Below are 12,831 nucleotides of genomic sequence, written 5' to 3'. Positions count from 1 at the left end.
GCGGCTGCTCCCAGGCCTCCGGGTCTGGCAAATGAATGGATCACGGTGTCCACCTGAGGAGAGAGCACTTGGCGCCCAAATCTCATCTGCCATTCGTGGGTTTAAACGAAATCTTGACAAGGAGAGCCACTGGTCACTGTCATTGCAGCCTTTGGGGTTTTTTTTTCATGATAGTAGCTTCAACCTATGGGTGAACAGCCATCATTTATATAGCTGAAAGAGACTGCAGGTCCAAAATAGAGGCAGGCATCTGCCAAAAAAATGGCAGATTCGCTGTCACAAACTGGATCTGTGGGATTGGGAGGTGAATGCCAGACACATATGGTCAAAGAAACCACACGGTGAGGAAGTAACCTTGGCCAGTAGTGGCTCCAAAGAGCTATTGGCTCATGGGGTGCTAGAAGAAAATAGTGAGTTATTTTTCATTGGCTGATTTGGATAACATGCAAAAATATTTTTGTTGTAGCATAGCTAGTGCGCAGGCAATTTCTCTTCTAAAGGAACAAGAGTTTTCGGCTGTATGCTTGGATCAAATGATAGTGGTTATTTCACCAGAGGAAGGACAATGCACTGTCTTTCTTCAGTGGACATTACATGTTGATAAATAACAGACAGCTATAGGTGCCCCATCCTTTGGTCCCCTGCTTGAGTTTTAGACAAATAATTTCAAGCGGGAGCCAAATTACACAACTGGGTATCCGTGTAGAAGGCAATGATTGCAAATTTACCTTTAAAGTATCATCATTTCTCAAAACTGAGTCAGCAGGTCCAATTACTGTGAAAATGAGGCGTCAATGAATTTTCCAACACAAGGAGTGACCAAGGCCCACTCAGAACTCAAGCGTATTGCTGAATTGCTTTTGTTATACTAGACTGCATTATATATATATATATATATTTTTGCTTAGGCATATACATGATTTAATTATTTTTCTTTGATGCAGTTTATGATGATGAATGACTGAAGACTGGCACAGTAACTCTCTTCCCTGTTCTCTTTCATGCTGTTGCGATAATGTATTTTCACTCAGTATTTTGCATAAAAGATTAATTTAAGAGATCGACAAAATAGACTGACATCTAAAAGAATAAAGTTTTGGTGAACCAAATGTCTTCAGACTGAAAAAATACTGAATAATGAACATAACTAATACATATGAGATAGAAACTGTTAAATCTCACAGCACTATTCAGAGGAGCAAAGAAACAAGATCGATGAGTCTGGCATCTAAGGGATCTTCCTCTAAGTGACTCTATTTGGACTGGTAATGTGATAGAGGGAGCAATTAAAGGATATGAGGAAGGGAAGAAAAAACGCATAAAAAATGTTAAAAGTGCATAATCTAGAAACAATTTGACCTCTGTACCCTGAGGTGCTGCCTAACATTTTTGGGATGATTTCTCATGCTTGAAATACAAGCCAATTGGCAGACAAAAAAAACCTTAATATTAAAAGCCATGTACTGCAATCTTCATGATTGGCTTGAGCACGAACCTCTGGAGTTTGCAGTGAGAACTCAAGAACATGAACTGTGATCAGTACCTGGAAAAGGGATCTCAGTCGCATAACTGAAAGGCAGGAAGATAATATAGGCACTAGAGGGGAGTAATTCTAAAGTCCCATAACAGAAACAGTAAAGACAAGAAAGCAGCTACATTTACTGGATGCTTCTGCTGCTACTCTTCCTTGATTAAGAAGGATACAGAAAGCTTCAGTTGATTTGTGTAGGAAGAATAAATGCAAAATAGCCTATTTCTTTGGCTAAAAAAATCATGAATGTGTACATGAGCGAAGCCTTTGCAATGTTTCCTGTAAATAAAAACTTATTACAGCAGTACAAGTCAGTTTCACATTTCTTTTTTAAGCTGAGCTGTTGTTGTCTGAGACAACAGAGAAAAGATTCTGAAAATTTTTGTTATGCCCTTTCTCTTTTTCCTTGGTTTTCCTAAGTATGCTTATAAATGAATTTAAATAGTAACAGTAGTCAGTATTGTAGTTACTAATTTTGTATTAGTTCAAGGGAGATACACACCAGCTGTTTGGAATAAGCTGTAATTAATGAAAAGTAAAAATGCTGTTTCCGGTGAGGGGAAGGAATTGCATTCAAACTTGAAGTATTTCTTAAATCTGCTACTGCTAAAATATTTACCCTTACACATCATCTTGTAAAGCAAGTGACGAACAGGAGCTTAGTTCCAGCGCAGTTGCTGGCTGTTCAGTAGCACGTATGACATCAGCCAGATAGTTTTAATCTGCTTTGTACTGAAGTTGGTCTACAGCTGGAAATTTTGTCATTTGATTCATCTTTCGAGCACTTTTCTTTAAACAACAGAAAATATAATACTTTTTTTTTTTTTCTTAGCTAATCCAGCGGTTTTTAAACAGCTTTATGCACATATGTTCATTTTGTGGTCTAGCTCGTAATAATCAGTAAGATCACAGTTCCTTTCATTCAGTCACTTCCTCTTTCCGCTTGCAACTCCTTGCCACCAGTAGTGTAATGACAACAATTATTGTTGTGCATGTCATGTTGAAAATTGTCTCTTAATATAATCTAAATGCTGGAAGTAGGTCAGAAAAACAACCAGTTGTAGACCATGGCTAGGCCCAACAGCAGTGTGACATCTTTCTGATGAGCATACAGCTGCCTAAGACACTAGTGTTGGCTCTTTTTGCCGTGTAAATCCTTAGGTCTTTTACATCAGACAGAACCAGAAAGCCAGTTGTATCCTGGGCTGCATCCCAAGCAATGCGGACAGCGGGTCAAGGGAGGGGATTCTCTGCTTGCGGTACGGCCCGTCCCGACCACCGTCACGGGCGGGTCCCAGCTCAGCCTGGCCCGTCTGGCTAAGAGGGCCATGACGGCTAACTGACAAGGACGGCTCCGTCTCACCCACAGCCAGAGGCTTTCTAGGGCATTCCAGAAGCGTTCCCAGCCGCCCCAGCCCCGAGCGGCGGCACTTGACCTCGACATGGCGGAGCTGCGGGCCGGGTCACGGCCGCGCACGGCCCGCCACACCAAAGATGGCGGCAGCGCGCATGCCCCTTCTCTCCCTCCTGCCCTTCTGCCCGCCGCCGCTCTATGGTCGGCCGCGTTACTGCCCGGGCGCGAGCGGGGGCGCTCTGGCACCGCCGCCTCTGTGGTGGCGCGGCGCGGTGCACGCCGGGCCGCTGGCGGAAGAGGCGGGTCACATGACCCCGCGCGGCGCGGCGGCAGCGGCTCGGCGCGGTGTGTTCGCGGCCTAGCGGGGCCTCAGCCGGCCCAGCGCCTCCCCCGCGCCATCCCCGCCCTGCTCTGCAGCCGAGGGGTGAGAACCGGGGGGCTGCGGGGGGATCGGGGAGGGAGGGGGCGCGCGGCGGTGGCTCCCCGGCCACCCGCTGGGCGGAGGCACGGCCGGGGCCGGGCCGAGGCCATTGGGCCGCGGCGGGCGCTCGCTGGGAAGGCGGCTCGGGCCTGGACGGGGCGTGGAGCGGGCGAGCGGCCTCGGGGCGGTGCTCGCGAGGCCCGTTCGCTTCCTCTCCCGCTGGGACGCGTGGGAGTCCATTCCGCCGACCCTGGCGGGAGGCACGGGAGCGGCCCCGCGGGAAGCGAGGGGAGCTCGTCGCACGCCCGGCACGACGAGCTGCGCGGGACTTTGCTGGCGCCCGACGCTGCTTCCCGGCCGCCTCGGACTGTGGGTGGGATTTTTACTTTTGTACGTCGGGGGAGACCGATCACCCCAGGAAACGCGATGTATTGCGTCGGGGAAGATTTTGTCCTTAGTGTGGATTGGGGTGGTCATCTTAAAACACGTGTTAGCAGGTCGTGCGTGTAATCATCAGAAGTGATTCATCCGTGTCAGTAGCCGTTGTAATGTGCACACAGCGTGTTTTTCTCATGATTCTTTTTCCGCCGAAGAAAACGACCTTTGTCTGCCTGAAGGAGAGTTTTTTGTTTAAACACAGGAAGTATTCTGAACACAGCTAATGGTTTTGTTTTGTTTTTTGGTTTTGGGGGTTTTTTTTTAGGTTTTCAACGGCTTTAGAGAAAGTGAGCCTTCAAAAAATTTATATTTCTTAGTCCTTTCAGACTAGAGTACATGCACACTGAATTTTAGTTCTTTTTTTGTGTGTGGCAGGAAAGCATTACTTGTTATTGCATCAGCATTTGTGGGGGGAGTCTAGAGCAAATTAGAAGGAAGAACAGTAGAAGGAGAGTTTCTTGCTTTCCTGTAAAGGACTGGTATTGATCAGAGAGCTGTGCGTTTGCCTGCGTCTCTTCCTCTGAGTGCCCATTCACGTAAGTGTTGTAAGGCCACAGCCATGTTTCTGTTTTGGGATGAGTCAATAGCCAAGTTAGAATGGAAAATCACTTATTTCACTAACCAGGACTTTATACGGGTGCAGAGGCACAGAACTAGGAATTAAGTATCTTAAAGTTCTGATGACATACTTAATGGATCCCTACTTAAAGGGCTTTTGGATTGAGGCTTTGTTTGGGCAAACACATTGCTTTTTGTGTTGCTTCAATATAGGATGCAACTATTCCTCAGCAGTTACTGAACTCTTTCTAGATCACCTCTGAAAAGCAAGCTAGAGGAAGTACTGGTGTTTTGTTCTTAAGAAATCTATAATATATTTAATCTCTCCTCGTGTCTGTTGTGTTTAACATTTAAATCTTGCTTAGCTTGCAGGCCATTTTGGAGAAAACTCTTAATGGTCTGAGAAAGTGGTCATTTTCACTGAGGAAACCAGTTGGCTTGGAATAGAAGATTTTTCTTTTAGAGAGCTTTTTTTTTATGACAAGCAATAATATAAACAGCGCCTTTGTTGGGTGACAAATGAGGAAGATGTTTTTCCAATAGAATGGCTTAAATATCCACCCATGGTGCAGAGACCAATGCACAAGCCTGTGTGATAGTACTGACTTTAACACATGGGTTTGTTGCATATGTTTTCTTCAGCCTGCACAGCTGTGTTGTGCAATTTGTTCTAGACTAAGGCTACAGACTTTTTGTGGTGCAGAAGTGTTTTGGGAAAATACTGAAAGGAAATTAAAATCAGATAAAATTATATCAAACTAGATCCGCCATACTGTCACTGTTGCTATGACACCTCATGTATGCTTAAAACACATGAAGTTTGTTAGTTTGTTTGTGCATTAAGACTGGAGGGGTTTTACTGTCAGTTTTAACTTTGTTTAGTCTAACAGTAGTAAGTATTGTAACTGGTTGCTTCATGAGGAACTTCACTTCTTTGAAATTGGTTAAGAAGTTTTGCAAGTTTCTAAACAAAGTTTCTGACGTGTAAACAGAGATACTAAGGATATTGATCCTGTGACACTGGTAGAATTATGATGCTGCTCTGAGTAGATGATGGAATTGTCAATTTAAAATACTTTCATTACCAGCAATTTTTATTAAATATCCATTCTGCTTTGACAAATCCCTTCACCCCTGTATTTAAAAAAAATGGGGTCAGTGAAACAGAAGGTTAAAAGAATACTATGATATAAAAAGTAATTATTGCGTTAACAGTGTAGCCAGTACAATCCCAGTCCCCTCTTACTGGGACTTCTAGGAGTCAGAGATGATAAAGAACAGAGAAGCAGTGTTTGAGTGTTGGTGACCCTTGTTTTGTAGTACTTGTGAGTTCTCTGTGGATTTAAATGCTTGATTCCCGTCCTAAGGCCAGCTCTCTGCATTTGCTTAGTTGTAAATCTGAGCCATCATGCTCCTAGTGGACAAAGCTCCATCCCAGCAGGGATCTCACCATGACAGGATTAACCAGTCTCAATGGATTTTACCAAACCTTAGAACCACATGGATATCCCTGTACTCTCTCCAGGTTTCAGAACGTTGGTGCCCATGGCTCTGCATGTTGCTTGGTTCCACCAGGACATAAGTCGGAAGTGCAGTGTAGAAAGCAACTTGTGTTCCCTCTGGGCCAAAGTTGAACCTGGACTATTATAGCTGTGTTTATGTAGCACTTGCCTTAGTAGCTCAGGCTGTTTTTGAGCTGGGTCTGCATAAACATAGGTGTTTTGCCATTCATGATATAATTAATATGCAGCTTAGAGAAGTTGCTCAAGGCTGGTAAAGTGTGCACCTATGTTATCGTGTTCACTTGGATCAAGGGTATGCTCTTGAAGGAAGTCTGCCAGTCGTCATCGCTTAGAAAGCTTATTTCATACTGGTTTGTGCTGTTCTAGTGGATAAGCTGGGTCCCTTTTGGATGAAAATACATTCAAAAATGCATTCATACCTAACTACTGGTATTTGTTTTAGTGGGGCGGGCCTCCCCAAAACATGTACTGTGGATGTTAGGGTCTCAACTCCCATTAGTTTTGTTTAACAGACTTGTTCCTGTTGTATTGCTTGCTGGCTACACTTTTGAGACCTAACATAAATCCATCACTTTGGGAGGTAAAGATATCATTATTTCAGTATTTTGAGTGGTGTCAGGCCAGTTGATCAGTGATTTTCTTTCTGCTGTATTTTTGTGACCACTGTAACATTCACACAAGTTAAACTCTTGCTTAGGGAGCTGCTAATTAAACTGCAGCTGTCAAGAATGCTACTTACGTTCAGTTTCAGTAGAGGTGATACTTCTGTAAGTCAGCTGAGGTTTTAAAAATATGTCAGGAGTGTTTCGTTTCTTACTTAGATAATTAAGTAAATTGGGGAAGTTGGAAGATCACCATGTACATTCCTGAGATCACAGTAAATACATCAGAAATTGATTGCTGAACTGTACTGGCAGGGTGGGAGGACAGTCTGCAGAGAAGTTCAAGATGCTGTTCCTGAGATGCCTGCAAGTGTATTCTGCATAGATCCAACTTAGCATCTCCTAACTTTTCATACCTAACCTTTGATTCATAGTTGCTTAGAAATTTGATGTAGAGCCCTTCTGACTGTTGGAGGAGTATCTGTGTTTACGGTGTGTGCTCTGTATGTTTGCAGTGTGTTCTCTAGCTCCTGATAGAAAATAATGTGCTATGCAGTTCCCTTCATTGTAGCATCTTGGGTGCATCTTCCTCGCTCATCCAGATTTCTCACTTCTCCAGTGAGCAGTTTCACTCCTGGTATCTTGATCCTCACAGCTTTCATAACAGAAACAGAATTAAACTGTTCCCTCTGCTGCTTTCACATTAGTAGTTAAACAGTAGTGAGAAAGAGACCAAGGCTTTCCTTAGTTTTGATCTTAAATACCACAAGCAGCCGAGTTGCTAGGATTGGTCCATGTAAGAATTAAGTCAGTAACAGGGCAGCTTTCTAGCTGCTGGGACAGTAATTGTACAAATATGGGGGGTGGGGGGAGAAAGAACAGAGTGCTCTGAAATGGGCTGTTGAGGCCCTGTGTGTAACAATGTGTTCCACGTCTGTCCGAGAGATTGAACAACTAAATTTGTTCTCTTCTTACTGCCTTTCTCCTTTAATGCAGCAACAGTAACTTTGTTGACTGCTAAATCTTTGCTTTTTTAAAATTAAATTATTAAAAAAAAAAAAAATCAGCCAAACAGTTCCTTCTCTGTGCATATATAATACCCACTGGGTATGGTATGTTCCAGCATCTTTTAATCCAAAGAACTGGTTCACGTCTTAGTCCCCAGGCTTTTCTTGTTGGCGTCTCCAAAAGGATGGCTCAGATAAAGTGCTTATCAGAGCGAGAGGAGGGATTGCATCTACAGGCAGCCTGGAAATTTACTTCCCCAATTGTTCTTATATGTTTTACAGACCATGCCTTAACATCTTAGGGACCTCTGATGGTGCAGATCTGTTGTAGCCTGTTTAGAACCATTTCAGACCCAGTAGCTTATTGGTTGTACCATCTGCCCCAAAACAGCTTTGAATTGTATCCAGTTGTTTATCAGCTTGAAATGTAGATAAGAACTGAGAGCCTTAAAGATCTTAATTTTGTGTGTTCTCCATTGGCTATTTTTTTTACATGTGAAAGTTTCAAGTAGTGATACCAAGGTGGATAAGGGAGTTCTGTTCCCTTCCATAACATACAAGTTCCAGATTCTAGATGAATGTCAGCTGATGTACATGTAGTCTGACGAGACAATAAGCAACTTATAGAAAAATAAAATGGCATATGTATTTGCTGCTTTTCTTTGCCTATACAGTTCTAAAACTTCAGGAATTGCAGGAAGGATATGTGTTCTTAGGTATAAGGATTCTAAAAGGGCTGGAAGGTTTTATGTTTATTAGATTGCATAAAAGCTTTATTGAGCTGTTGGAAAAATGTTTGCATTTGCTCTCTTATTTCTCCTGCCATCTTAGACCTTGTGTCACAGGAGTGTTCATTGTTTTGCCTTGTGAGATATTGATAAATACCCTTAGGGGCCAATTAATGAATGCCCTCATCACATACCTTGTGGAATTGATGTAGTTGTAAATGTTTCCTTGGATGAATTATGTGATAGGGCTATATATGTTAGACCAGAATAAGTAAGTTCTGATGTTAGAAGGTATTACCAAATATGTTTGGGTTTCTATTTCAGCCTTTCCAGTCCGCTATATAAATTTTTCGCTCAGAGTTGTTTCTGGAATCTGAGGGAATAAAGTTTTTCTATGTGATTCTGCTATTAGAATTTTTTCAGATCTTTCAGATGTACACACTATTATGGTAGAGTACTGATGCTATCTTTTACTTCCAGTATTTAAGACTAATACTTGCTCTTAAACAAGTCTGGAAGGTACATCTGTGTCCAGCAAAACTTTTTTTCCATTCCTTGTGCATTCAGTGCCATTGTGCTCTTGCCTTGAAGAAAGCATATTACAATCTACAGTTCTGTTGTATGTATCAGAATTTTGCTTACCATAACTCTGTTTCTCCAGACAGCCTTGCTTCAGTTTTGAGTCATGGTTGCCTGTTTGGAAGCAGTTGCGGTGCAGATCTGACACCGTAGGTTGTAAGGCAGTCTGTAGAGTCCAATGAGAAATGCAAACGTTTCTGCTGACAGCTCACTGGGTTCTTGTCACTTGTGATAGGGTGTCTTTGTGAATCATATCCACATGAGCCGCTGTGTGTGAACTTCTCCAATGCTTCCTCACTGCGCTGTGAATGCTCAGGTACATGCTCAGCAGTAATATTGTAACCAGTTTTGGTTTTTTAGGAACTGAGGGCCAGCCCTCTGGAAAGACTTGACTGTGTAAGGTTACTGAAACAATACTGAAAGTAAGAGTGAATGCCTTCGTTGTATAAAGGGTGATCTTGAGTGTATTTTGACTGGCTGATGTCTGTTTCAGGGTCAGTAATATGCATGTAAAATAATAATATGAATAGAAAATGGTGTTTGAAATGATCTTTACTCTGTATGGGAGCATGTTGACATTCAGCTCATGGGCTAATGTCCAAGTTGTGCTCTAGGAGGTTTGGGGACTGGGGAGTTAAAATTAGATCACAGAACCCTCTTTCAGGCTTTTAACTCTCTCTCTGCTGGAATTTGAGAATCTCTCCAATGTCATCTAAAATACAAATCCCGTTAATGCTGAGCATTGTGGTGTCCCAGTTCTTTCTGGTGTCTTGTTCTACAGTTGTATTGTGTTTGATCATTTCTTGTACAACAGAACTACTTGCTTTACTGAGAGAATGTGTTACAAGATCAGTTTTGTTTCAGATAATGCAAAGATAGTTTTATTTTGAAGAAACTCTACAAACTGTTAAATGCTCTTTATTGGTATGAGGAGTCAGATATAGCTTTGTTTTTCATTTCATTCTGAAACACTTCTTTAGAAGTGCTGTTTTTATTGAGAAAGAAGACTTCTACTACATCTGTAACATAATGAATAGCTGAGGAAAAAAAAACCTGGAAAAAATAGTTTTAGTTTGTAGTTGAATGTCCATATAAAAATTTAAAATAATTATGGATACTTACCACTTCACTGCTTTTGTAATTCACATTTGGGAACTGACTGGTACAAGTTTCCTTTTGTCTCTTTGACAGATTGTGACTGCAAGAATGTCTTTTCCACCTCATTTGAATCGCCCTCCAATGGGAATCCCAACGCTTCCGCCTGGGATCCCACCTCCACAGTTTCCTGGTTTTCCTCCACCTGTACCTCCTGGTAAGTTAATATATGGAAGTATTGTAGAAATTAATTTCTTATATTATTCTGAATTCTTTTAAAAGCCAGTAACTTCTGTAAAACATACTTCTCGATAACTCTGGTATGTGTACATTGCAGCTGAGTTTCTGGTTTTCCCACAGATCATGTCACCGGAGTAAGCTCCTTTTGGTCTACCAAAAACTCTTTGGTTTTGACCAGAAATTAAATATTGGACTTTTCTGAACCTTTCTTCAAGACTGGAGCTGAGTGGTGATTTCTGTTAATATTAGGTGTTCCAAAGCCACCGTTTTGACAGTAATCCATTGTAGTAGCCTTTGGAAGCTCTTGGGTAGGCTGAGTACCTGTAATGTGAAAACAGAGGAGTAACTTTCAGAGAAGGTCCAACTTGTTGCATTGTTTTTCTCAATTTTTGATGTCCCACTTTCTTGTATTTTGCTTCTTATATTCTTTCCTCCCCACATCTTGGAAATTTATTTATCCTTATAATTTCTTCTAATCTTCCCGAAGTTATTCTTGCCTTTTTCTTTGTTCATCTGTAGGATCAGGTTCTGTTTTTTGAGTTAAGATTTTAATTTGCTGGTCTGGAACCACTTGCTTTCTCTGTGTTGTGAGTATACATGATGATGACTGGAGGCAGGAAGCCATAGAGCAGGAGGGAGAGGGGAGCGCATCAGAGAATTACCTCTGCAGAATTCATCACAAGGGCTGCAGAAAATAACTCCTGTCCTGTCCATATTGTCTTGAACTGTGTTATGCAGGAGTGTTTTGTAGACAGTAGAGGCATTCAAAAAATGGATGGTTGAGCTACAAAAAGATTTCTGCACATCATTTATCAGGGTAGTCTTTACTTGCATTAATTTTTCTTAACATTTTTCTTGAGAACCATGAGACGTTACCTATTTTCTGATAAAGGCAGAGTTCTTGCTTAGGTAACATCCTGCCATCAAAAATTTCAGGTCGAATTTTAAAATCATACCTCTTATTTTAGTTCCAGTTATTTATACTAATATAGAAAACACCAGATACTTTAAAAAATTACTTTCTGAAATATATTTTAGAATGCTCTGAACATTTTGCTTCTTAGCATGTGTGATTAAGATCTTTTTGTTCTCTTGTTGTGTTTAAATAGTCTCGTTTTATTACTAGGAGTCTGAATATATAGAGTGGAGAAGCCAGGTATTAGGTGAGAATAAAATTTTTCACTGCACAAGAGAAACTTGATTTGCTTACCTGTGCAGACAACGTATTTTGACTTTCAGAGGTTATAGATCCCTCTTCTTAGTATAAGCACATCAGTAGAGCTGAAAATGCCGCAGAGATTTTATGAGTCTGCTATGAATTTAGTCCATATGTAAGATCACAATTTTCGTGGTTTACACTATTATCTTTAGCTAGCTTTTGGACAAAAATTCATGTCTTAGTTACCTCAGCCTGTAATTTTCTGAAAAGTTTCAGCTGGAATAGTTTGCTTGCTTAGTAATGAAATTAGGAAAGGTGGTTTGCTTTACTTAAAAATACAGTTGCTAAAAACAGGCAGTTCTAACATTTCCCAATATTAGTGTGGAAGATTTGATAAGGAGGTGATTCTGATAAATTTCTGAAGGTTATTGGATACTGCTGAGATGTGAAAAAAAACATTTTGCATGCCAGAAATGCTGTAGTAGGTCAGACCTGCAGTCCATATAGGCTGATGCATTATGTGGGCAGTGGGACTAGAAGGCAGTATTTAGGGTGGACATGTATCCCTCTCTGCTTTCTGAGTCTGTTGTTTCATACAGCTGTAGTGTTAGGGATCTTAGAGTATGATCTTTTCTTTTTCTTTGTCTTTTTCTGGACCTGTCATTTATGAACATTTTGGAATTTTTTTATTCTGTTCATCTCTGTCACCTCTTAAACCATTTGAGAAGTTCATTAACTGCTGTGAAGAGTGCTACTCTCTTAAGTCTGTCTTTAAACTCACTGCCTACTCAGTGTCTCCCTCCTGCCCCAGTTCTAACGTGGGAGTCAGGCAAGTTGAGTTCTGTGGTTTTGTACACCTCAGCCACATTCCATGCCTTGCAAACCCTGGGACTTGAAGAGTCTCAGGGTGTGCAGCCTTTCCTGGTACAGCAGCTGCTTCACCAGTGAAGTCATGTGGTTGCTGTTCTCTGAGGCTGGGCAGCCTTGGGTTGCCCAGACCAGGTCTGTAGGGTGTAGTCAAAACTGTGGGTGCAGCAAGCTTTTGTGTAGCAGCTAAATGATGCCTGTGGTCATTGTTTCCTGATGATGCCCAAGATTTCAATGGATTTTTGTGGCTTCTGCTGAACATTGGGCAGATAGTTTCACAGAAGTATCAGTGATAACACAAGTGTGTCTACTGACTTGTAACTTCATAATAACTTATCACTAATTTTGTGATACTTATAATGATTTTAGGACTGCACAAGCAGTCTAGTCAGGGAGTAGATGCTACAGTCAGTGAGATGCCATGGTGTATTAAAACTGAGAACATGGGAGAGCAATACAGTTTTGATTGTCTGAGTAGTTTGGAGGAATAAGAGGTAGTATGACCTTAGGATGAAGGGACTGAGAAAGAGGATTGAGAGCTGGAGAAAATAAAAAAAATAACATAAATAAAGCAAAATCAGAGTGGATGAGGAAAAAACTGGAAAGGATGTCTGAGAAGTGTTTTAAGACTAAACAGAGAAAGTGGGGGAACAGGTCCAGGGGCAGTAGGCTGCAGAAGTTTGTTTAGGATTTTCTGAATACAACAATAAGAGAAGGATCAAAAGGGAA

General features: G+C 41.5%; 1 protein-coding gene across 2 annotated transcripts in view; it reads left to right on the top strand.

Annotated features, from left to right (window-relative positions):
* Positions 1 to 3,211: 3,211 nt before the first annotated feature.
* RBM25 (RNA binding motif protein 25) overlaps positions 3,212 to 12,831 on the top strand; it is a 33,361-nt gene continuing 23,741 nt past the window's right edge. For both annotated transcript variants that reach the window (XM_040066894.1, XM_040066893.1), the window contains exons 1-2: positions 3,212 to 3,309; positions 9,933 to 10,053. In XM_040066894.1, coding sequence (XP_039922828.1) covers positions 9,948 to 10,053 — 106 coding nt within the window. In that variant the 5' untranslated portion in view covers positions 3,212 to 3,309; positions 9,933 to 9,947. The remainder of the gene's footprint in view (positions 3,310 to 9,932; positions 10,054 to 12,831) is intronic.

Source organism: Hirundo rustica, chromosome 6 (genome assembly GCF_015227805.2).
Source record: "Hirundo rustica isolate bHirRus1 chromosome 6, bHirRus1.pri.v3, whole genome shotgun sequence".
Classification (NCBI taxonomy): Eukaryota; Metazoa; Chordata; class Aves; order Passeriformes; family Hirundinidae; genus Hirundo; species Hirundo rustica.
This window is presented reverse-complemented; position numbering and strand designations above follow the sequence as displayed.